The following is a 26,513-nucleotide window of genomic DNA, read 5'->3' as shown; positions in this document are numbered from 1 at the left end:
TCACATATCAGCAAGGTCAGAGAACTGATAATTTATCAGAGAAGCTGATTGTGTTCCAAAGAGAAAATGATTTGCTAAATCACACACGCACGCACACAGAGGTTCACTGCCCATCCATTGTAGTCATTACTTAAAAATTTCACCCTGACCAAAAGGTCATCAGTTGGTGTTTGAGGGAAGAGACTTTTCTTTAAAACTGTCGCTGGATTTGAACTCAGAACATAAAGGAATGTATTTTGTTTGACACTCTACCAATTCTGCCAACATCAGTAACAATGACAACGACAACGATGATGATGATGATAATAAATGAATACCTTCAAATAAATAACTAAATGGAACTAAGCTCGTTGTAACTGATTTGAAGATTTTGGTGCATCTGGTACACTTCGAAATGTCATGTAGGTGTACATTAGACTGCCAAAGACACTGCAAGAGAAAACACATTGAATTAGAAATTGTCAGATATCAGCAGCAACAGCAATAAGTAAGGCTTTCAGCTAAACATATAAACTTGGATGCACAACCGAAATTGATGGAAAGAAGGTCAGAGACAGCCCTTGTCAATGTGTGAAGAGCTTGGTGAAAGAAGGAGCTAGGTTAGGAGCACAGAGTTTAAAGGTAAGGTATTATCAAGAGAGGTCACCTTGCTGAGTTAAGGTGATAACTGAGTGCGGGTAGAGTGAAGGAGAGAAAGAGAAAGGTCACTTGGTTGAGTTAAAGGGATTGGTGGAGTGAAGTTAAAAGCGCTATCTGTGGAGAGTAATGTCCCCTTACCTGAGAGACAGAGAGAGAGAATGTGTAAGACTTAGCTGTTGAGTCTTGATCACGTAGACCTATAAGCAAAGACATTCCAGCCATGACCATACCATTTTATTTCCTGAATAAGACTACATTGTGTGTGGCGGTTTCTTAAAGCCAAAGGGTGTGATCTAAGGTTTGTTTGGCAGTTACTTTTAGCAGGTTGAGCAGCATTTAAAAATGCTCCTGGTATATTTTAATGTAGCAAAGGAAAAGTGAAAATGATATTAACAAAAATTGGACAGAATTACAGAAAGATTCTTGTGCCAAAAATGACCAAAGCAAGACGAAAGGTGTTCTTCCATCAGGATACTGCTTGGCCACATGACATTCCAGAGGCTGGAGCGGTTTGAATGGGAAACAATGCCCCACCCACCTTATTCACCAGACATTGCCCCACCTGATTATCATTTATTCCCCAGTCTTCAAAATCATTTGGATGGAAAAAATATGAATTCTGTAGACAAGGTCAGAACAGTATTGGAGGAGTATTTTCCATCACAGACAAGTGATGGGAGAGGGGCCTTGAAAGTCTACCAGGTAGATGGAAGAGCATTGCAGGAAATGAAGGAGAGAATATTTTAGATTAGAAAAGAACTTTGTTTATTTTAATTATGAAAAGTAAAAGAAGTATGAAAAAATCCGCATTATTTATGAGATAACCCAATATATATATATATATATATATATATATATATATAATGAAGGCGCATGGCCTTGTGGTTAGGTTGTTGGACTCAATCATTAGATCAAGAGTTCAATTCCCTGACTGGGCATTGTACACTTTATGTTGCTCCAGCCCCACTTTCAATCAGTGGGGAATGTTGGCCTGTTTGCCTGGCCATCGGAGTGGCATCATTGGAAGGCTAAAACAACGCAAAAGCACATAATGGTCAGCATTGTGTAACAACATCTGATAGCTTGGTTGGTCATGTGATTACATGATATATATATTTATGTGCCAGGCTTCCACTGAATTTCACTGAGAAGACTTTAGCAGAAGTGAAGCTATGGTAGAAGGCATTTGCCCAGCTCATGATGGGATTGAACCAAGGATTTACTATGGATGTAGAGAAACCACTTTAACCACTCAACCATCACAATTAATGACACTAATTATTAAAAGCGTTTGACTAAAAAGTCTGCTACAGTTCTCACTTACCTTATATTTAAACCAATAAAATTAGTGTAACTGAATATATAGTCACCACCAATAAACATTCCAATGTATGTAACTAACAGATTCTGAAATGGAAATAGGACAACTGGAAATTAATAGTAATTAACAGACTAAGCGAAATTTGGCTAAATTAACATTTGTCAATTACAATTTATGCTAATTATTTGAAAAGATTAAAATATTTGGCCTTTATAAAAATGAAACCATTATAAGTGATATTTGAGATGGTGTGTGTTTGTGTGTGTGTGAAAAAGTGCTAGTTTAGAATTGGTCTGATCAGTTGCACCTGCACCAACTGCAATCATTGAAATGCTAATACTTAAGTGTGACAGACAACTAAATGCACACACACACACACAAATGAGTAGGCCCTGTCTATTGTGTACAGGGAATAATAAAAAAGAGAAAAAAGGACACAACACTGGAAATAAAGTAAAATAATAAAATCCAGATATTGTAAATTTGTGTGGTTTTTGAATGTTTACTGTATTTGTAGTAGATATTTCATAAAGTGGAAAGGTCAAGATACTGGCATGGTTGGATGGTCTGACAAGACCTGGCAAAGCCAGAGAATGGCACCAGGCTCCATTGTCTGCTCTGGCATGGTTTTTATGGGGTCTGATGCCTCTTTCTAACCCCAATCACATTACAGGTGCTTTTTACATGACACCAGCACTGGCAGGGGTCACCAAATAACTTGCAAGATAAAAACCCCGACTGGGAGAGGGGGTGGTATTGAGGGAGGAGGTGGCTTTGTGCCAGTCGATGACAACAGAAGGATAGACATAGGAGAGATACTTGGCTGTCCCAGTCAGAGGAGTTAGGGAGACAGAGAGAGAGAGAGAGAGAGAGATGGTGGTGGAAATGTGTTGGAATAATGGTACAATGGGGATGAACATAAGAGGTAAAGAGGATTGGACAGGGAAGAGGCTAGAGGGGGATGTTTCATAAAAGTGTGAGGGGAGATGGGACAGAGGTGATTGTAATGGTGAGGAAAATAATACTGTATGTATAGTGTATATACAACATACTATTTTATATAATATTGTAAATATATATATAAGATGCTATTGTATAAAGTTCTCGCGGGTTGCCAGCTCCTGTCAAACCATCCAACCCATGCCAGCATGGAAAACAGACGTGATGGTGATGTTCTTCTGTATACAATACTGTATACACTTTGTCCTGTTCCTATTTCCAACCTAACAGAAATCAGCACAACTCAATAAATAAACCTACAGACTATCACCATTTCTGTAAATTCCTGTTCTTAGAAGTTAATTCCGTTTAATCTTAGATTTATGTTATTAAGCAGATGGTTAAAACATTTTCAACAATTCCATTTAATAAATGAAAAATGCTGAAGTATCTTACCTTAATGACGCCAACAATAGTTGTTGTCAGAGCGGAGTTATAAGACGTACAGAGAACAATGGAGAAGTTAAGAATAAAACCCATAACACAAGACATTAAGAAACAAGCAATAAATACAGGATCGGACCAATGTGGGAAAGAAATGATCTGAAAATAAAAGAAATAAAAAATAAATACAAATAAATTTCTTATGAAAGAGAAAACTGAAAACTTTAAATCTACAAATTTAAATATTGAAAATTTTTACATAAAATTGTGTATACAACAAAATGTGTAGAGCACCATGTATACAATAACTGCCACTTCTGTTTAAGATGACAGCAACAATAATGAATGAGACTTCACAGGGGATTAACCTCACAAGTTTTGGATCATTGTACTCTTGGTTCAAATCTTGTAGAGGTCAACTTTCCTTTTTATTCTTTAGGGGTTAATAGATGAAGTACCAGTTGTGTATTGGGGTTAATTTTTTCCTCTCTTTGGTCTTTTTCTGGAGGAAATCAACTGAAATGAGAAGGGATGGAAGCTGCAAGGTGATATGTCACAATGGCAACTTTATGATTCCATCAGAGGCTGTGGGTGTAGGGGTGGGGTGGGAGACCAAAGCATGCCATGTATTCTCCACAGACCCTCACTGTCAAATCCTATAAAACATATTCTGTGTGTGTGTGTGTGTGTGTGTGTGTGTGTGTGTGTGTGTGTGTGATGTTATAATTACAATAGTAAAAAAACACATAATATAATGTGAAGACTGGAAAGTTCTTTCTTGGAACCAGATTAATAATATTTAGGTTAACTTCAACACCTCATTAAAAAATGGGCCGAAACACTGATAGTTGTTAACAGCTGAGTCCAGTATTTTACCGCATTAATACAATAATAAAGGTCAAACGTTCTTTATTATTTTCTTTAATTGTATTCTTAAACTTTGAAAAAGCTTGAAATGACATCAGACAGCATAAAACATTGACCAATGAAACATTTTGGCTCAGGGTGGCCAGTTATTAAAAAAAAAAAATGTGTCAATCCCATCTTGGAAAGAAAACAGAGTGAAATAACGACACAATGTGTGTGTGTGTGTGTGTGTGTGTGTGTGTGTGTGTGTGTGTGTGTGCACGCCCCCTCTATATTGCAAAAACTAAAAAAGAAAATGTAAAACGTTTCTTGAGATGTTCTTTGGATTCTGCTAATCCATTACTCTAATGCTGCTGATGATAATCCTTTGTACTAATAGACACAAAGCCTGGAATTTGTGGGAAGGATTGTCTCGACTTCAATACTCAACTGATAATTGTTATATTGACCTTGAAAGGATGAAAAGGTAAAGCTGACTTTAGTAGCATTTGAACTCAGAACACAATGAACTGGAAGAAATGCCCAGCAGCTAACATTTCTGTCAGCTTACTGCCCTTAATAATAATGCTTTCAAATTTTGGCACAAGGCCAGCAATTTTAGGGGGGGGGGGTGGCTAAGTTGATTACAACTAGTACTTTATTTTCTTGATCTTAGAGGGATGAAAGGCAAAGTTGACCTCAGCAGGATTTGAACTCGGAAAGTAAAGACCTTAAGAAATGCCACTAAGCATTTTGTCCAACAGGCTAATTGGCTCTGCCTTAGAAAGGGTGATCTGAATAATGAAGTGATTTGTAAATAGATTAACTTTAATTAAAAAAATAAAATATTTTAATCTAAAAAAAAAAATGATACTCACATCTTCTAAACCTCCAGTAAATTTTGCAATCATTGTCGCTGGAATAAGCATAAATAAACTATTGTAGAACAGCAAACCATGCTTTCCAAGTTCCTGAAAGATATAAACATAAAAAAACATTTATAAAAAAAAAATATTGTCACTAATTTTGTAAATATAATTCTATAAATAATTAAATTTTTATTTGAGATACGTTTTGTTTGTTGCTCAACCCAAGTCAACCCTGGTTGACAGTCCTCTGATCAAAGACACTAGCTGTGACCAATCTATCATTTTAGGATGTCTGCAAGATTATATTATTTAATGGACTCCTTTATGATGTGATTTGAGGGAAATTTGGTGCTGTTTCTATCAGGTCAATCATATCACAGAAGCTCTGTCATTGGTTTAGACAAATTTCCTTTTATGTGATTGTGTGAAAATATTTTAAACATTTTCTTAGCAAAATTAATTAGTAATGCATTAAATTTCATTTTTTCTCAGAAACATCCTGGAAATTTTAACCAAGCTGCAAGCAATAATTCCATTTTACAGGTATTCATACTCCCAGGAGTAATGACCAGTTCAGGGTGATAAATACCCCTGGTCAGTGGGACTGAGGAGTAGCCAACATAACTGTTGAGAGAGAGAGAGAGAGAGAGAGAGAAATGGGGAAAAGAGAGGAGAGAGAGAGGGTAGGAAGGAGACAGAGGAGAGAGAGAGAGAGAGAAAAGACAGACAGACAGAGAGAAAACAGAGGAATCAAAAAAGGTAAAGTTCTTACCTTTGCATCTAATTTCTTTTTTGTATAAACACCATTCAAAGCGGTGAAGAAATCATTTAAAAGTATAAAGATATAACCTATAAGGTCAAAGGTCAAATCAGAGCTGGAAAAAAAAGAGAGAAAACCATCAAAATGAAAACTGTAAATACATATAATATAATATAAGATAATTAACGGGTTTTTTTGTCTATTTTTTTTTTACACCAGAATGGATAAGACAAGACTTCAGAGTCTGGATTCTTTTTCAGTTTTCCATAAGCTGGATGCTCTTCCAGTTGCTAACTTTTACCTTTTCCCAAACAAGACAAAATTCCTCCCCCACCACTCCTAAGTCTATTGAACCATAAACAGTCCAGACATGCTTTTGAGGTGGATTGCAAATAAACAACACCAGCTGTATGGTGGTGACAGTTTACAATCAGAGTACATCAAGATTTTCAGTTAAACCTTCAGCAAGTTGTGTGCAGCATAAATCTGTGTGTGGAGGGATTGAAAGGTTTGTAATGGGGAAGGAATTGCAGAATGTGTTTAGTGGAAGGTGTCGTGTGTGAGAGAAGGTAGGGATGAGGAGATGATGAGTTTGAGCTGGGACCTGACCAGTTTGAAAGAGTGACCTGCAGAGGTTATGGACACTGCCCACTTCTGAAGAAGCAAAAAGAGGGACTTGTCAGCGGTTGAAGATTTACTAATTAGTGGGGATAGTATGGATAATTAGGAAGAAAATGTTAAACGTAAAAATACTTTTATTTTGGTTAAAACTAAAAAAAGAAAAGAAAAGAAAAGGCTTACCTTGCTGCTATCAGAGCACCAAATATCATCAAGAACACTGTAAATTGCACATAAGTTTGGGCTCTAGTTCTAAATGCAGAAACAAACAGAAAAGAAACGAAAAAAAACATTGAAAGTTAATAAAAAAAAGATATATTTCTAGAAATCTATTAAATTGTTAAAAATCACAATATAAAATAACAATGTAAACTGTTATTAATAAAAAAAATGTGAAAATCAAATATCTTTTCTAGTGATTTCTTTTGGTTACAATAGCGTCAAACCAATTCCATCAGTTCACAAGTTCTATAAGAGAGAGAGGTGTGACACGATGGAGGTGTGACACGATGGAGGTGTGTGACGTTGTGAATGGACAACAGACTACAATTGATCTGAAAGAGAAGCTGAATATGAGAGGAATGCGAAGTAGAGAGAGAGAAAGAGAGGAAAGACTACACTGATAGGAGAGATGAGATCTAAATAAAATGGTAGAAAATGGATAGAATGTGATGAAGAGTGAAATCTAGAAAGACATGGAACAAAGCGGTTGTGACGGATTTTATGATTGCTTTGTCAAAAGAGATGACAAAGGAATGTGACAATTAACAACAAGCACAATCCAAGGAGACCTACACTTACAAGCTGGTATGGCAGGCAAAGAGGATGCTGAAACAATAGTGATGGAGTCTGGGATATTCTTAGTGTTCTTCTCCTCTGCCCCCCCCCCCACTCAGCCCGACATCCCTATACCACTTTCTTGCTTCTCACTACTCCTCTCTTCATGGCTCTCCCACCTACTCCACACACAGTCACTTCCCCATATTCACAGTACCCTATTGTACATATATCATGGGACAGAATTGGATCTCTCCACTGTCAACCCACTCCACCATCTCTCTCTCTCTCCAGCTGTCCCACTCTGGACCTTCTACTTGGCCAAGAGTGGAAGAGACAATGTCTGCTCGTGACTGCATAAGTACCAAAAGTAATTAGTAAAAGTATAAAGTGTATTACCAAGTCACATTTGCTTGCAAAGGATGGCTATGGTGTGTGTGTGTGTGTGTGTGTGTGTGTGTGTGTACATACGCACATACATGTTCATTCTCAACAAACGTTGAACAGAAAACATTCAGAGCCTTGTTTGATACTGTCACTAGACATGTTCAGTCAACCGTGTCAGCCGATGCCAGCTGGGAACCTATAACCATTTCTAAGACCAATCAGCTGACTATCCTCTACCAATCAAGTCCTACTGAAAACATTTACTAATTTGAGTAATGAACTCACAGTGCAAGCTTCAAACATTAGTCATTTGTCACATAAGTCATGCATTTCTATTTCAACATTTTGAAAATCAGTGCAAACTGTAAAACTGGTTAAATCTTTAACTATAATAATAATAATAATAATAATAATGAAATATTTTAACTATTCTCAGTACATTTTCAACTTCTATTTTCCCTATATATATAGGCCAACAGGTTTTAGGGTCTGACAATACACCATAAAGTTAAACCCTTTACGGATGGGAAACTCAGGGTAATTTCATAAACTGGCCTTCCCCAGTAAAAAAAATATACTGCTCTACATCTTAGAATGTGCTTCTTCTCCAGATTTATGTTTTCTACAAACAATATATCATCATCATCATCATCATCATCGTTGTTTAATGTTCGCTTTCCATGCTAGCATGGGTTGGACGATTTGACTGAGGACTGGTGAAACTAGTTTCACCAGTCCTCAGTCAAATCAGTTCTAAGATCCAATCTAAGACACATCCAGCTTTGTTCCTAATGTTTTATGTTTTAAAATTCCATTGTATTTGTCTATTGTCTGTTTAGTATTGTGAATAATAAAAGTTATTGATACAGGTTAGCAACTCAGCAGTTTACTATTGAGAGGGATAAAGAAATGTTAATGTGGTACAGGTGGGAGAGATACCGTCTTTTGTTTGAAAACATTGGTTTACTTATTTTCACACACAAGTGGTGTTGAAAACACATGCAGACTGCAAAACACAAACATGCACATGGGAAGAAAAAAAACCTTATTTAAAAAGAACAAATGTAGAACAGTTGTGTTTTTAAAACAGCTTTGAATGAAAATTCATTACCCTTGTGTGTGTGTGTATAGAGGGTCGGCCAAAAGTCACCCGAAAGTAAATCAAAATTCCAGGCAGCACGGAATTTTGTCAGTGAACAGGTCGTGGTCTCAAAGCGACGAAAATATTTTGACAAATTAAATTTAAATGTTGAAGTGAATCTAATGGTTTTGTGTGTTTCTTAAATGGCTTATAAACACCTTCCATGCTGCAATTGTTTTCATTCCAACACACGATCAGGTCACTTGCTATGCAAGTGCATCTCCATAATATATATGTGTGTGTGTGTGTGTGTGTGTGTGTGTGTGTGTGTGTGTGTGTGTGTGTGTGTGTGGAACATTCCTGTGGCATGTAAAAGCACCCACTACACTCTCGGAGTGGTTGGCGTTAGGAAGGGCATCCAGCTGTAGAAACTCTGCCAAATCAGATTGGAGCCTGAATTTCTTTTAATATAAAACCTTCAAAAATATTAAATGAATTTTGGGGAAATAATTTCCTTAAAGACAAACTTTGACTTTCTTCAATTCCAATATATTTGCACCAACAAAAATCTAAAATATTCCACACGTTTCATTGCAAGGTTCAACAGAACCAATTTTAAAGATGCTAGGAATATGAATGAAGCTTAATAATACTTACTTTAATATAAAATATTCTAAAATCATGGTAAATAGAATTGAAAATCTTCTCAGCACAGTGAACATGGGCAAACTGTAAAGACAAACAGAGAGTCATAAGTTGAGGGGATTCCGCACACACGCATCCCATATACTCGCACACGATTCCCACCACCATTATCACCACCTCCATCCCTATTATTATAACAAGCAACTACAACCCCTCACCCTCCATGTCCCAAATAGATCTCATTAAACAAGAAAGCACCAAATAAAATTGCTTCCAAATCACTTTTAAAAGGTTTCCAATCCATTCCCTGACAAGTATTAATTAAACCAGATAATTAAGACAAATTCAGTATTAGTAAACACTGCCTAATTAATTAATAATCAAAAATGAAAACAATTATTTTTTCAAATAATCAATGTAAATAGAATTCCACTTTAATTAAACATTGTTAAGAATGGATTTAGATATTATGTTAATGAGTTCCTTCCTTATCAATGTTGAGTTCAGATCCCTATGACCTTCCTCTCTTCCACCCCCACCCCCATCTTCCGTGCCATGGGATTGCTACATCCCCTTGGACACAGGCAAATATATGTTTGGAAGAAATATTTAAAATTTTAAATTCTTCTGAGAAACTGAAGTTGGTAAAACATTAACAAAATGAAATTAAACAGTAATTATTAACTTAAAATTATATTTGTTCTAAAGAAACAATCCAGTGGAAAGATTTCAAAGAATTTTAAAACTCTTACTTTAATTTTTTGGTGCCGCCTAATCCAAACAATAGATTTACCACATAGACAATTGGCAAAGGACACACCTAGAAATAGAAACCAATATACTGAGAGAGGAAAATTTATCAGGTAGACAATTGGTAAAGAATGCATGTAATAACAGTAATCAATATATATATATTGATACAATTTACAAATCTAAAGTTTGATTGATTGTTATTACAGTTAATATTGTTTCACCCACCAACCCCTCCTACTATATATCCCAGCATCCCACCACCATCACAACATTACCCCAGACCCCACACCTCAATTACCATAAAATATTCAACAATTACATAGGGTTCCTGCTCTGTAGAACACTGTACCAGCCATGGTTCCTATGTTACAATTTAGTAAACTGATCACTTGCTACTATGAAAACATTGGATCAAAGGTTGGAAACCCTGTCAATTCTATTTTGTTGAAGATGGAAAGCAGTTCAAAATTATGTCTTAAAAATAACTATTGTCTAAGAAGACACCATTTCCTGTCCAACCATGGCTATTCTCTTACAATGGTTCTCTTAAAGAATGACAACACAAAAAATATTCTCTTAAAAAGTAAGTGTAGATAGCATACACTATAAAAATGGGACTAATTTGCTCTGAATATCATGATTAAATTAATAACAAACTCATTTGAGGTATTTAGATATTTAATAAAAACTTACCTTTCGAAAAATATCAGATGTAAACTCTGGAAATTTAACAATATTTAATTCTTTGCCAATAAATAAGACTAAAAGACATGCCACCATCTAAAGAAGAAACAAATGAATAATTATAAAATACGAAATAAAATTTTAGTCTTGGGATATTGAAAATATCAATGTTAAACTCTCTCCACCACCACCACCACTACCATTCTGTTGGTCTATGTTTGATATCAACAGTCATAGAATGTACCATCCATGGTTCCTATTTTACAGTTTGATAAACTAATCTTTTGATACAACATAAACATTGGTTTATTGATTGAAAAGCCTGTCAGTTCCATGTTTGAGTGGTGGGCAGAGCAATTCAAAATAATGTCTTAAAGATTAGGTAACACACTATTGTCTCCGAAGACAGTGTTTCCTGTCCCATCATGCCCTTCTCTTATAATGGTTGTCTTAAAATGCTTCTAAGGTTTGTGGGGTTCAGTTGAATGTTAATTGGGCTGTAGGGTGGGTAGTGGTGGAGAAGTATTGATATATGTATATATTGGTGGGGGTGGGGGTGCAGTCTTCCCCTCGTCTTGACATTGTTGTGACTTTTGTATAAAAACCAAGGACAGCATCTGTAGAAATGGCATCATTGTTCACAGTTTGCTGTGGAAACAAATCTGGACATTGAGCTGTTCATTGTTTGAAAGTCTAAGAAATATTAGCTTTTTTGGAAATAGCTGATTGTTGGTAACAGCTAGAACCTCTGGCCATGTAACACCTTCCTTTGTAAGGCTTACCTGAGACCGTCCAACCCATGCTGGCATGGAAAACACACGTTAAACGATGATGATGATGATATATATATATATATATATATATATATATATGTATGTATGTATGTATGTATGTATGTGTGTGTGTGTGTGTGTGTGTGTGTGTGTGTGTGTGTGTGTATGAACCGATTTCATTGGGCAATATTTTAATAAGGAGAAGCCATAGAAAACTCCAGCTGAATGACAAGTATTTACTCCCAATCAGCTTTTATTTCCTGTCTGACAAGTGTCCAATGTGGCCACCACCTACGGCACGGGCAACATCAATGTGATAAGAGAATTCCTCCCAGATGCGTATCAGAGTATCACGATCCACTGAATTGATTCACTGTTGTTATTCAATATTGAAGGGCATTGAGGTTAGTGGGTGGCGTTCATGTCCCACCACCACCACCCTGGAGTCCATCTAATGTAGATTGGCTACAGCTGGGTCGTACAATTTCCAGCTTTAACAACTTTGAAAGGACACCAATTTTGTTTCTAATGGTTTTCTTGATAATCAATACTGTAACAGATGGACTTGAATAAGGCGGGGAGGGGAGTGGGGAATGTGAGGGAAGACAAACTGAAAAAAAAAAATCAATAAAACCAAACTATTTTATAGTATTGAACCCCAGGATGCTCTCAATTGAATAAACTCAAAAGACTTTCCAGCTGTGACCATCCTGACTTGTTTTCAATCACTCTATGAGACCATGATATCTAAACTGTCTCCTTTTTTAAGATGAGAGGATATTATTTGAGGGAGATTTTGCTGTTATTTCTAACAGGCAGACTGATTAGGCAGTGGTTTCAACATTGCTCTACTTTCAATTTCTATAGAAGCAGGGTCACAGGGGACAATGTATTTGCTAAATCACTGCTACTTTGTCTTTTTTTTTTATCCCAAAGGGATAAAAAGCAAACTTCATTGCTAACAGAATCTGAACTGAGAACAGAAAGAATGGGGACTCAATACTGTGAGGCCCTACAGATTCTATTTGGGCCCTACAGATTCTAAAATCTCACTGGCCTTTAATTAGGTTATCAGTGTTTTTCTGCAGCAACTAATTCTAGTGTATCACTGGTCCTGACCAAGGATGAATAGAAGTGGATATTGACAGAGGATAAAATCAAAGCTGGACCAAGGAGGCATCAGAGTAGATAAACAGTGCCCCCCGGTGGTGCTGAACACACCATGCAATTAAGCATTAATAAAATAAGATATTGTAATATAATATTTACAAGTGAACATGCTGCAAACAAACGAGAGTCATGAGGGGAAGTGGTTGTCTGCAGCTTCAGGTAAGTAGGTTGTATTAACCACAATTACACAAACACTACTCAAAGTTGGGATATAAAAACCTTACCCGACACACACACATACACACACACACATACACCACACACACACACAGAGAGACTCTTTGAACTGTTCTAAATAATACCTGTGTTCTGTACATTTGGCTGAGAGCCAACTGAAGCTATTCACGACTGTTGAAATGTTACATCACCATGAATGAAATGAATATCATCATAATAATAATAATCCTTTCTACTGAAGGGGGAGGGGGATTGACCCCAGTGCATAACTGGTACTTATTTTATTGACCCTGAAAGGATGAAAAGCAAAGTCAACTTTAGTGTAATTTGAACTCAGAACATAAAGACAGACGAAATGCTGTTAAGCCTTCTGCCTAGAATTTCTGACAATGCTGCCATACCTCATCACCGAATAAGAATTTTTTTCTAGACTAGGCACAAGGCCAGCAATTTCGGGAGAGGAGATAAGTCAGTTATATTAACTCCAGTGTTCAACTGAAACTTATTTTATCGACACCAAAAGGACAAAAGGCAAAACTGACCCTGGAATCATTTGAACCCAGAATGTAGAGATGGATGAAATGCTGCTAACCATTTTGCCCAGTAACAATTCTGTCAGCCCCACCACCGCCACTACAACAACCCTTGTCCAGGCCAGGGTCCAGGAGGCAGCTTTCCACTCCATATACATTATCAAGTATGATTAACAGAAGCTTCAGTGTGATTAAACATTGTTATCTTAAGATTCATTTATTTTGGGTTAAAAGTAGAAGAATGGGGCCACATTTTGTCTTTTATATTTTTATTAATGTTTTCATGTTGTACTTTTATTTTTTCTTTCAGTAATTAGTCAAGAAACAAAGATTGGAACAGAGGAATACTAACGGAGGAATTAATAAAATAAATCAAGTCAGGATTTAAGTTTTATTTGTAAAGAAAAATAACAAAAACAAAGGAAATTAGGCTGTAAAAATCTGTTAAGATATGAAAAAGAGAATTCTGAAAATGACGATGGTCTGGTATTGACAATGGACCATTATCACCATCATCATCATCGTTTTAATGTCTGTTTTGCATGCAGGCAGAGGTTGAACAGTTTTAGAAAAGCTGGTGAGCCAGAGGACTGTATCAAGCTAGGCTGTCTGTCGTAGCAGTTCCTACAGCTGGTTGCCCTTTCTGACACCAACCACTTTCCAGAGTGTACTGTGTACTTTTTTCATGGCACCAGCAAGGTCACCAAGTTACTCGTGAGACATGAGTGGAATGAGAGAAATAGCTTTGTGCCAAGTGTTGGGTGGTTCAAAAAGAGTTGATAGAACAATTTGAAAAATATTATTGTGAGTAGTGAAGATACACATATTTCAGGTCATCGCTGTCTATCTAAGAGAGAAGTCAAGAGGCCAATACTTTAGATAGTTCACCTCTCGAAGTAAACTCTTCAAGAAATTCTAAGATATGAAAAAAATCTTGATAACAAGCTCAGACATAAAGCTACAAGATGTAAGAAGTCTTCCAGTCAACAAGAACACATTTTACACTGTATTTCATTAGTTATGATAAAGGCTGTAAAGGTTAATTATAGCAAATTACCTAACCCTAGTCTCATTAGCTATAATGAAGGCCTAATCTTTATAGGCTTACAGAACCCTTGAAAAACATCTTACAGAACCCCTACATCATTATATATCAAAGTGTTAAGCCCTTCCGTTTTATAAAAGCTCATTTCATAAAAGATTAAACAATTTATAAACCTATCTTTGAAAGGTTTGGCATCAGACACCATAAAGAATGTTTAAGAAATTCCATCATAACAAAAATCTTGATCAGACCAAATTCCTCTGAAGAGAGAATTTTTTCCTGTAGGATCTCTTTACTACCTTCTTGATGCTAGGATTTCAAATATCTGAGCATATTTAACAAAGTTAAAAATAATGAATTAAATGCCAAAATTACTCAAAAATTCATTTACATATCATTAGTCGCTTTATCTCTATTTTTTGCAGAACCTCTCGCAACCTCTTGGCAAAGCCTGCTTTGAAAATGCTAATTAGACAATAAATTACTTGATGTTATCTCGTTAAATGTGACATAGACTGTGAATTAAAGCAAATTACTTGACACAATTTCTCATTAGTTATGCTATACACTATAAATTCTAGTTAATTACTTGATGTAATATCTCATTAGCTACAGCCTGATACTGGAAACTGCTATCATCAAACAACGCAATGGCAACGATAAGGACAGCTCTAATAAAACCGAACGACCACCTTTTGGCACCTTACAACTTCAAAGGTCGAGGTGGCTCAGTAGTTGAGGACAACAACAACAACCACCATTACAATTGTTGAAGAGCCAAACTGGGACCTGTTAATTGCTACAGTGCCCCCTATTTGGATGGAAGTCTGTAAAAGTCCCTTCCTTCTATTTTTTATCTTTTACTTGTTTCAGTCATTAGATTGCGGTCAAGCTGGGGCAATGCATTGAATTTTTAGTCAACCCTGGTGATTTTTTTTTTAAAGCCTGATACCAATTCTATCAGTCTCTTTTGCTGAACTGCTAAGTCACAGGGACATAAACAGACCAACAACAGTTGTCAAGCAGTGGGGGGAGGGGACAAACACAGACACAAAGACACACACAACAGGCTTCTTTCAGTTTCCATCGACAAAACCCACTCACAAGGCTTTGGTTGGCTAGAGGCTATAGTAGAAGGCACTTGACCAAGGTGCCATGCAGTAGGACTGAACCTGGAACCATGTGGTTGGGAAGCAAGCTTCTTACCACTCAGCCACGTCTGCGTTTAGTGAGAAACTCCACCTCAGTATGTCGAGAGCAACTCTTTTGTTCAGATTCATTGGCCCCTAAACACTTCAATGACTGACTAACAGGGTTAATACCAAATAGTTTAATTAATCTCAAATTGGAACAGTAAAATAGCTTCAATAATGAACAGCAACGAAGCCCTTCGCTCAGTGACAGCCTTCACAAAATGTCCTACTTTATCTTAGCAAAGCTTTTACAACAAAGCTCTCGACAACAATCTTGTCAAATAAACAACAGAGATACAAAATGCATTGTTGCTTAGCCCTAGGTCAATTCTGATTGAGGAAACATGCAAGAAATAGCAGCCAAATCTCCCTCAGAATAACAAGGTGTGCAGGGAAATAGATGTGTTAATGTAATTCAATGTAAAGAAATAAAAAAGATAAGATGGTCATGGCTGGAATGTCTTTGATCACAGATCTCAATTAGGGCTGACTCAAGACTAAACAACAGCATTAGCAAACATGTCTCTACATAGTTGGCTGATCTGCTAGAAATAACAGCCAAATCTCAATCATTTCACACACTATCATCTTGGGGGGAAAAACAAGATGCATGGATAATGTCATCCTGGATATAGAAAAACACAAGATGGTCATAGGTGGAATGTCTTTGAACACAGGTCTAATTGATCAGCCACTGACCTAGGGCTAAACAACAACAACAACACTGCTTTGTGTTGTTTATTTCTTTGAATAAAAATGGAGAAGAAATGTTAAACAATTAAAAGTTTATAAGAAGAGGAATAAAAGAAGACAGAGAGAAAAGAGGGGGGAGGGAGGCACAAAAAGGCAGTAATGAATAGACTCCATTGCAGGGGGTCAGAGAAACAGTCAGAAGAGAAGGAATTCAGGATATATATACATGTGTGGTAATTTATATACATAAAGGCTGTGTGAATAGCAATTTCAGAAAAAGACAACATTCTCTCTCCACCACCCCCACCCCCACCCCTGCATGACATATATTCATGTTTTTGTGTGTCTGCTTGTTTAGGTGACTGAATGGGGGAGGTGAGACAACAGAATATTTGGACATGTTACTCAAACACTTCAGAACAAACACACTAATAATTCACTCACACCTCACACACCCACCTAATCATAAATTCAATAAAAGAATATATATATATATATATATATATATATATATATATATATAAATGAGAGTGTGTGTCTGTCTGTCTGTGTGAATCCCTAAAACTCGAGAACTACGCAACCGATTTCATTCAAATTTTACACATGCCTTACTTAGGGTTCCAGTTGTGTTTTAGTCGAAAAAAATTATTAACTTCTTGCAGAGTTCGAGCACACGGCAACATAATATCTCCTCCACTATTTAAGTATTACGTGTCAAAAGTGAAACAAAAACACTCATGTCAAATACTTTCACTTTAAAAATGAAACTATTCCACTAACTGAAACAATCACATTTCGATACTGTAATGACAGATACTTTCACAGAGAGAGAAAGAGAGAAAGAGAGAGACAGAAAGAGAGAGAGAGAGATGTATATGTATACATATACATGTATATGTATACATATACATGTATATGTACACCATTTCGATACTGTAATGACAGATACTTTCAGAGAGAGAGAGAGAGAGAGAGAGAAAGAAAAGAAGAGAGAGAGAAAGAGAGAGAGAAAGAGAGAGAGAAAGAGAGAAAGAGAGAGAGAGAGAGAGAGAGAGAGAAAGAGAGATGTATATGTATACATATAGATGTACACGTATATGTATATATATATATATAGATCTATACATACATGTATATGTATACATATGTGTAGATGTATATATATATATAGATGTACATGTAATATGTACACATATATACATATATACATGCATACAGATATCTATACATATATACACCCATCACACACACATACACATGCACACAAACACACACATTAGTCATTTGTTTTCTTATCCAAAAGTACTAAATGGATCTTTATGAAATTTGGAAATTATATTCTTTGCATAACGGCCATAACTCCCATGAAAATTCATATATTTTTGATGTTGATGAAATTTTAACCCGAACATAACAGATGAGCATTATTTAGAAAATGATGTCACACGTTATCGAGGCTACCATTCTTTCTGGATGTGCAAAAGGGGATGACGTCTTTATTCCAAGAATTCCTCTTACTCCATCAGGAGCAGACATTCCTTTTACATTCAGAAGACTACAATTCCCCCTTCGTGTGACTTTTGCCATGTCCATAAACAAATATCAGGGTCAAACACTGTCTGTAGCTGGTCTTCTCTTGGAAGAGCCCTGATTCTCACATGGACAACTGTATGTTGGCTGCTCAAGAGTGGGCAGCAACAAAAAACCTATTTGTATATGCTCCACAAGGGAAAACAAGGAACATAGTTTACAATGAGGTGTCATAATCACAACAGCAAGAAAGTATGTACATGATCACCTTCTTTTACGAAACTTCATTGACTTTCATATATTTATATTGATATACATATATATACGTGTGTTTGGGTGCGTGTGTGTATATACATCTCTATATATAAAGATGATGCGTAGTCTAGACAGCGTTTTTAGATTTCATTATTCTCTTTAACCCGGGCAACGCCGGGTATTTCTGCTAGTATATATATATATATATATATATATATATAAATAAAAAATGTACACCGGCCACTATCAGGTGCTTGCAATTATCAAGTATTACCTCTAAAATTTAAGAATAGCCTGGGCAAAGTTTAGAGAGCTCTTACCTCTGCTGGCAACAAAGGGACTCTCACTCAGAGTAAAAGGCACACTGTATGACGCATGTGTACGAACAGCCATGCTACATGGCAGTGAAACATGGGCTGTAACTGCTGAGGACATGCGTAAGCTCGCAAGGAATGAAGCCAGTATGCTCCGTTGGATGTGTAATGTCAATGTGAATACCCGTCAGAGTGTAAGTATCTTGAGAGAAAAGTTGAACATTAGAAGCATCAGTTGTGGTGTGCAAGAAACACGATTGCATTGGTATGGACATGTGGTGAGAATGGATGAGGATAGCTGCGTGAAAAAGTGCCACACCCTAACAGTTGAGGGAACCCGTGGAAGAGGTAGGCCCAGGAAGACTTGGGCTGAGGTGGTGAGGCAAGACCTTCATACATTGGGCCTCACCGAGGCGATGACTACTGACCGAGACCTTTGGAAATGTGCTGTGCGTGAGAAGACCTGGCAAGCAAAGTGGACTGGCTCTTGTGCGGGTGGCACATAGGATGCACCATTTTGAGCATGGCCGTTGCCAGTACCACCTGACTGGCCTTCGTAGGATTTTCGAGCGAGATCGTTGCCAGTGCCCCTGGACTGGCTCTTGTGCGGGTGGCACATAAAAGCACCTACTACACTCTCTGAGTGGTTGGCGTTAGGAAGGGCATCCAGCTGTAGAAACTGCCAAATTTAGATTGGAGCCTGGTGTTGCCATCCGGTCTCACCAGTCCTCAGTCAAATCGTCCAACCCATGCTAGCATGGAAAGCGGACGTTAAACGATGATGATGATGATGATATATATATATATATATATATATATATATATACACACACACATGCACACACACGTGCAGTTAGTGTAATTATATCCCCACCTTGTGTGTGTGTGTCTTTAACTCTTTCCATTATAGACACAAGGCCTGAAATTTTGGGGAGGGAGATAGTCAATTACATTGACCCCAGTACTCAACTGGTACTTAATTTATCAACCCCAAAAGGATGAAAGGCAAAGTTGACCTCGGTGTGCCTTTAATGTTATGGCACTCCATCAGTTGTGATGAGAAAGGTTCCGGTTGATCTGATCAATGGAAGATCCTCCTTGTGAAATTAACATGCAAGTGGCTGAGCACTCCACAGATACATGTACCCTTCACATAGATTCTCAGGGAGATTCAGTAAGGCACAGAATATGACAAAGCTGGTCCTTATTTAATGACAAGTACAACTCATTTTTGCCAGCTGAGTGGATTAGAGCAATGTGAAACAAAGCATCTTGCTCAAGGAAGCAATGCACCACCAAGAATCGAACTGACAACTTTACAATCATAAACCAAGTACTCTAACCACAAAGTCAGGCACCTTCACTCTTTTAAAGTTCTAGTGAATCACAGTTTAATATATATATATATATACATACTTGTCACCATATATATATATATATATATATATATATATATATATATATATATATATATATATATATATATATATATACTTGTCACCCACAGTATGTATACACACTTAGAATTATTTTAACTGTCACTAACTAATTTTTTATGTTGAGGCATAATTAATGGCAAAAACAAGCTTTGAGAAAAAGAAATTCTCTGGAATGGTCATGGCTCTAGGAATGTGGGAATCTGACTGAAGTACAAAATCAGTTTAGGAAGGAATTTGGAACAGATCCATTAGTAAGAGCCACCATTACTCGGATCAGAGACAAGCTGAAATCATAACTGTTTCGGACACCTATAAAGAGCATTCTGGAACATAGGGGAAATTGTCTACAATTGTAGCAGAGCTCTTGCAAAAATCTTTTCAGCAAATATCCCATGAGGTAAGAGACCTAAAATCAACATCTCAAAGAACCCTTATTGGACAGGCTTCATTCTGGCTTTACTTCAGAACCTCAATGATGAAGGTCTTGAATCTTGAGATTGGTAGGTGGCATAATGTGCAGGGGACACACAATTTCCAAACAAGGTCCATGTCTTTCTATCATGCAGCATTACACTTCATACACAAGCATCATACAATTTATCATTTACTCTCAAAGAGCATCCTTTTTTTTGGCAACAAAGGTACCCCAAGAACTTTTTCCACCATTTCATTCTTATTCTGGCAATTATGCTTTTGGTACTGTCACTGTCAATTTGGTTGCCTCAGGACACAAAGAGCTATTCAATATTTCTACTAACATAGTATTCCACAAAACTCTCGTTCATTTATTTCCAATAAACACAGTCGAAAGAATGAACCGATTGTTACCAACAAATTTAACATTTCTTTTCTCCCAGACAACCTTCTCAACAAAAATAATTTGAAATCAAATACAATATCATGACCCAGTTTTTTCAACTTGTATGAATGCAGCTTTACACACACACACACACACACACAAACACACACACACACACACACACACAATTTTTCGGTTGCTCATGTATAGAAAACAGGCATTGTTCAGTGTTACTTAATTTTATCAAGGTTTTTCTTAATATTTGAGTCCTGGCAATTGTTTGGAAGGATACAATTTCAATAACAGGTTTACAGTGTGATAAATCATAATTGTTATCATGGCAAATCACAAAATGTAGTATGACATGGCATATATCTTTAGTATGACAAATACAGGCCTGTCATATCAAGTATGACATATCACAATCCTATTATTATGACATAGCACTATTTGTATTGGTATCCTGTCATCTCAACTCTGAGACAAAACATCCCAAGATCCCCCAAGGGGATGACAAGTCAACCTTGGCAGAATTTGAACTCAGATCATAAAGACAGATAAAATACTGCTAAGCATTTTGCCTAGCATGCTAATGATTCTGCCAGCTCACCTTTTATACCTAAATAATAATAATCCTTTCTACAATAGGCACAAGGTCGGAAACTGGGGGAGGCGGGTACCAGTCAATTACATCGACTCAACAGGTACTTTTTCCACATACCCTGAAAGCATGAAAGGCAAAGTTGACCTCAGGGGAATTTGAACTCAGAACATAGCAACAGGCAAAATACCACTAAGCATTTTGCCTGGTATGCTAACAATTCTGCCAGCTCGCCACCTTAATAATAATAATACTACTACTAATAATAATAATAATAATAATAATAATAATAACAATGGCTTCAAATTTTTGCACAAGGCCAGCGGTTTCAGAGAAGGGACTAAGTTGGTTACACCAACCCCAGTGTTCAATTGGTCCTTATTTTACTGACCCCTAAAAGGATGAAAAGCAAACTCAACCTCAGCAAAATTTGAACTCAGAATGGGAAGATGGATGAAATGCTTCTAAGAATTTTGACTGGCATGTTAATGGTTCTGCTACCTTTTGTCACCTTAATAATAATAATAATAATAATAATAATAATAATAACATTGTTTTCTTATCACTACATTATTTCTAATCAGTTTTTATCATGTCCCCTACATTAAATGAGTTTACACTAACTTACCAACTGATAACATCAGTTAACATTTCACCAAACAGGAATGCCAACGGAATCCCTTGTAAATTACATTCCTTTCCAAATATACCATTCCCTTCTAGACAAATATGCCAACTCCTTCCAAACAAAACCTCAGTCAATAAATCCTAAATTAAACCCAGATCAGTGCATTTGGAATTAATCCTTAACTAAATATCTGCTAAGCCATTATCAGTGTTAACTGTGGGAATATTTTCTTGTCATTTCAAGCATCTCAGTATAAAAAAAAAACAACCATTTATGAAGATTGTGGAGGAAATGGCAGAATCAGGAATAAAATAAAATGTGAAAAGAACTTGTTAAATAGAAAATATATTTACCTGGCCAATAGCAAGAAATTGAAATGAAGGAAAACTGAAACAGAATTAGAAATATCATTGCTTTATTTTATTTCTTATAATCAAATATAAAATCAATACGAGATGGTGCAAGGGGTTAGATCTAGCAGCCAACAAGTCTTACTTTAGAAATGTCAATTTTAAGGAGATGTGGTGTATTTGATACCTGGGAATGTAACATGTCATTTCAAATGTTAACAATATTCAGAGTCAACCACAGATATTTGTATCTCTTGTGATGTTAACCTTTTGGCATTCAGAAACTAATCAGATTTAATATTTATTGATTCACATTGTTTTGAATCAAGATTTTGATGGTGCTTTGACTAACATGAAAGGTGTGAAAGGCTGAATCTGGCCAGTTTGAATATAAAACAGGTAGAATATTTGGACTGATGTGACTGATTTAAATGCTAAAGGGTACCTGGTCCGGTGAGGAAGTCAGTAGAGAACATAGCAGAAACTGTTTGACCAGGAGATGCCAAACTCAAGCTAAAAATAGTCAATGTATGAGAAAAGATGTTTAGACATAGTGTATTTCTGGCATTGCCATCCATGAGAATGTTAAAGGATACTATCTTGGCATTGTCTGTGAGTTGCAGAGTCTCCCTGACATGTTTTGTGATCATCTCAACAGTAGATGTTTTAACAATGTGATTGTTGATAGTGGCACCAAGAGAGATGCTGTGGTTCCAAGTTAGCCCTAATTGAGTAACCTTTGATCAAAAGCATCCCAACCACGACCATCTCAATACATTTATGACAATACTGTCCACTTGACCCCCTTTTCAGAAGGAAGGATGTGAACTGAATTAAGATTTCTTTTTTCTAAAGAGAGAGAGAGACAATGTCACAGATACTGGATCTGAAATACAGGAAAACCCAGTTTGGAACTGTCAACAGTAATCTCTGGTGGAGTGGCCATGGCCAGACTCAGCATGTTGCTGTTTCAATGTTCCTATCTATGTAGTTAAAACAATAGTGTGTCCTATTGTAACAAAGCTTCTCAATGATTCTGAGGGTGTGGCGAAGTGACTTTTGACAACCTCACTTTAATTAACAGGTGTCATAGGACAGTTAATTTTGTACCCTTCACACTGCACCCGAGGGCGACTACCCGACTCCTTGCTACGTCTGTGTGTGTGTGTGTATACACGCTTTGACACCCGAGTGGTGGCTATCAAAAACAAAACCAAAATTCATACCCAACATAATTTATCTGAAGACATCGTTACAATCCGTTTCGATTTTACAGACACGATTTTATGTTTCTTTTAATTATGGTTTATATCAATAGCTGAAGTATTATTTCATTACCCTGGGCCAATTCCTGATACAGAATTACCGTACAAGAATAACAATTCCTGATGTGGTTTTACTTAATTTGACTTCACTTACATTATAGTTCTGTAAGATACATGTGTGAGAGTGTGTGACGCTCATGCCTTTCGCAAGAATGATGCTAATTTACCAAAGTTTCGTCAGTACACAATCCATCACAAAAGGAAGCAATATACAATATCTTTTTCTTTATTTATACAGAGTAGTATCATAGATACACAATGATATACATAATACTTATATATAATGCATACTTTTGTAGGGTATTTATTTATGTGTGTACATGAATAATATTTTCTGTTTACGAAACTTCAAAAGAAATAATAATAATAATAATAATAATAATTAATAATAATAATAATTATTAATAATACTATTAACTACTACAAAAATACGCTTTCCGTGTGTGAAGTGAATTAAGGATTGTGTGTGGGTATGTATCCATATACGTGTGTGTGTGTGTGTGTGTGTGTGTATACATGTGTAGCAAAGGGAGGTGTGTATACATGCTCCTTTCGACACATAATGTTTATGTACATCATATATATTCAAATGTATACACACATATATATGTGTGTGTGTCTAAGAGAGTATGTGTGCGTGTTGAATATTTTAACGTGGAATGTGAGAGAGAAATGTAACAAAGTGCGTGTGTGGTGTTGCTAAGAAGAGAGAGAGATATGTCAGATCATAGTGACAGGGTGGAATATATTGTAGAGGACAACAAGAAGAGAGGGAGAAACATTTTAGAGAGACGTGAGGTAAGATTGTAAAGAAAGAGAGAGACTTACTTGAAGTTGGTTAATATAATCTTATTAACGACAATAATTAAAAAAGAACAGCATCCATAGAATAAAGCCGATAATATTCGATACCTGACGGGCATTTTGTCTCCTGTAACTGGGTTCATATTGAAGCTGGGAGAATCAGGGAATCAGGAAAGCAGAAATAAATAAAGTTTGTGATGTGGTGTGTTGTTGTGTGGAAGTAATTAAAGGAAACGAAAACTGTTGGAGTCCAGCTTGCACACCATTCTGTGGGCCGGATGTGCTGCAAGTTATTTCCCTTACACTTCACCAAGAATACAGGACGAAGTCTTTAAGATTTGGGAAATCCAAGAGAACCAGGAGGGGGTTGGTGTGGTTTGTGGTTGTGGGAAGGACAGAAATTAATAATAGAAACGGTGGAATGATATATTTGTTGGTGAGAGAATACTTTCTGGCGGGAGCCTTCGTCGAAGAGAGAGAAATGTATTAGTAGAAATATAAAACGAGATAAGAGTGAGAGAGGGAGAAAGAAAAAAGAAAGAGAGAGAAAGGTGAAAGAATTGCGGGAGGAGGAGGAAGAGATAACAGGTACAATGATCAGTGAGGGAAGACTGGCAGGGTAACACAGTATAGACACACACACACACAGAGTATATGTGGGCGTGTATATACATGTGTGGATCCTTTCATCTCTGTACATCACAGGTGGGGCATGGCTGGAGAGTCCAGATATGTCTCTTTAATTAATGACTTCTGATAATGCATCAACAGATGTTAAATGATGATGATGATGTTGATATCTTCAGTCACTTCTCCCCACCACCACCACCACCACCACCACCACCAGTGAGACTGAACCAAGTGAATGACTGGTAGGCATGTCTTCTACTCTTGAAGGGTTGAATGTATTCCTTTTTTTAAAGTGGACTTCAGCTGGACTTTGAACTATTCCTTTGGTCCACCTGCAAGACATTGGCCACACACACACACACACACACCAGTGATCAATAATCCAAACATTAATTTCAGTCTTTGTAGTTTATAGTTTAAACATTTGTCATTTCTAGTTTCGCTTGATCGATGAACCAAATATTGAAACTGCTGTCCAGGTTTACTCAACACTTCAAACAATATACAAAACAAAATCTGTTTATAGAAATAATGATTTCTCTGTACAACTAAACTGTTGTTATAAAAATGAACGATTAATGTCCAAAGAATCCTTAACCCACTTAGCTCGGCAGTGAAAGGAAAATCTGGTTTTATCACAACTTGAACCACAAACAGTAAAAAAAACCAGTTGTTTGCCTTCTGTTCTTTTGAGGTTTTTCTAATATTTAATGAAGGAAGAGGCTGTGTTTATGGTTTCTATAAATTCGACTTATGGGGAGAGGCTATGTCCATGACCTCCTCTGGCCCATCCTAAGCGGCCAGCTTGACACATTTGAAAAGTAGCTATTTGATGTTTGCAGGAAAGACATGAGGAAAGTGGAGGGTGAGGGATTCCAGAGGGAGAACATCCTGGAGGAAAAGGACTGGGCGAGTGTAAGGCTTGTGAGTGGGTGAGAACACAATATTGATGACACAAGAAGAGAGATGCATGAGTAGGGAGTGTGTGAGTGGAGGTGGAGCAGTGGCCATTGTAGTTGTGATAGAAAAGGCAGAGGGAGAGGACACAGCATGTCTGTGAGCGAGACATTGTAGGAGTGCATTGGTGAGGGATTTCATACCAATTCGTTTGGATGCCATTTTGGTGGTCGTGGTGGGGAGTGGGTTCAGCTGTTTGTAGCAGCAGCACCATTACAGAAAAGGGGAGAAGAAACCTTGTTTTACACATAATTCATAAACAATGGAAAGACTGTATTTCTTTCCAGGTCTTTGAATTAACTAATTAACTAATCGAGGTAATCTTCTACCAAACTGGATCTTTCACTCTTTTCAGTTCCTTACTGAAACCATTCCATTTCACTAAAGACTTCGCTATAATTATTCCACACTATATCAATTACTATTCTTTTATATAAAATCTCTCATCTGACACAAGAAAAGAATCTCAAGTTTTTATAAGAATTCAATCCATTCCTTAATAAAATCTTATCTTTTAGCGAAAACACAGTGTTC

The 26,513-nt window shown here is 36.7% G+C and overlaps 1 protein-coding gene across 1 annotated transcript in view; it reads right to left on the bottom strand.

Annotated features, from left to right (window-relative positions):
• LOC106871443 (nucleotide sugar transporter SLC35D2) overlaps positions 1 to 25,361 on the bottom strand; it is a 28,065-nt gene extending 2,704 nt beyond the window's left edge. The window contains exons 1-11 of the mRNA XM_014917913.3: positions 24,417 to 25,361; positions 22,267 to 22,300; positions 10,773 to 10,859; positions 10,079 to 10,146; positions 9,339 to 9,410; positions 6,620 to 6,688; positions 5,831 to 5,933; positions 5,068 to 5,160; positions 3,356 to 3,502; positions 1,964 to 2,046; positions 318 to 429 (exon numbers count right to left, since the gene is read on the bottom strand). Coding sequence (XP_014773399.1) covers positions 342 to 429; positions 1,964 to 2,046; positions 3,356 to 3,502; positions 5,068 to 5,160; positions 5,831 to 5,933; positions 6,620 to 6,688; positions 9,339 to 9,410; positions 10,079 to 10,146; positions 10,773 to 10,859; positions 22,267 to 22,300; positions 24,417 to 24,535 — 963 coding nt within the window. The 5' untranslated portion in view covers positions 24,536 to 25,361 and the 3' untranslated portion in view covers positions 318 to 341. The remainder of the gene's footprint in view (positions 1 to 317; positions 430 to 1,963; positions 2,047 to 3,355; positions 3,503 to 5,067; positions 5,161 to 5,830; positions 5,934 to 6,619; positions 6,689 to 9,338; positions 9,411 to 10,078; positions 10,147 to 10,772; positions 10,860 to 22,266; positions 22,301 to 24,416) is intronic.
• Positions 25,362 to 26,513: the final 1,152 nt, after the last annotated feature.

The sequence above is a fragment of the Octopus bimaculoides genome, chromosome 13 (genome assembly GCF_046866305.1).
Source record: "Octopus bimaculoides isolate indiv1 chromosome 13, ASM4686630v1, whole genome shotgun sequence".
In the NCBI taxonomy this organism is placed as follows: Eukaryota; Metazoa; Mollusca; class Cephalopoda; order Octopoda; family Octopodidae; genus Octopus; species Octopus bimaculoides.
The sequence above is the reverse complement of the archived record's forward strand: the minus strand, read 5'-3'. Positions and strand labels throughout refer to the sequence as shown.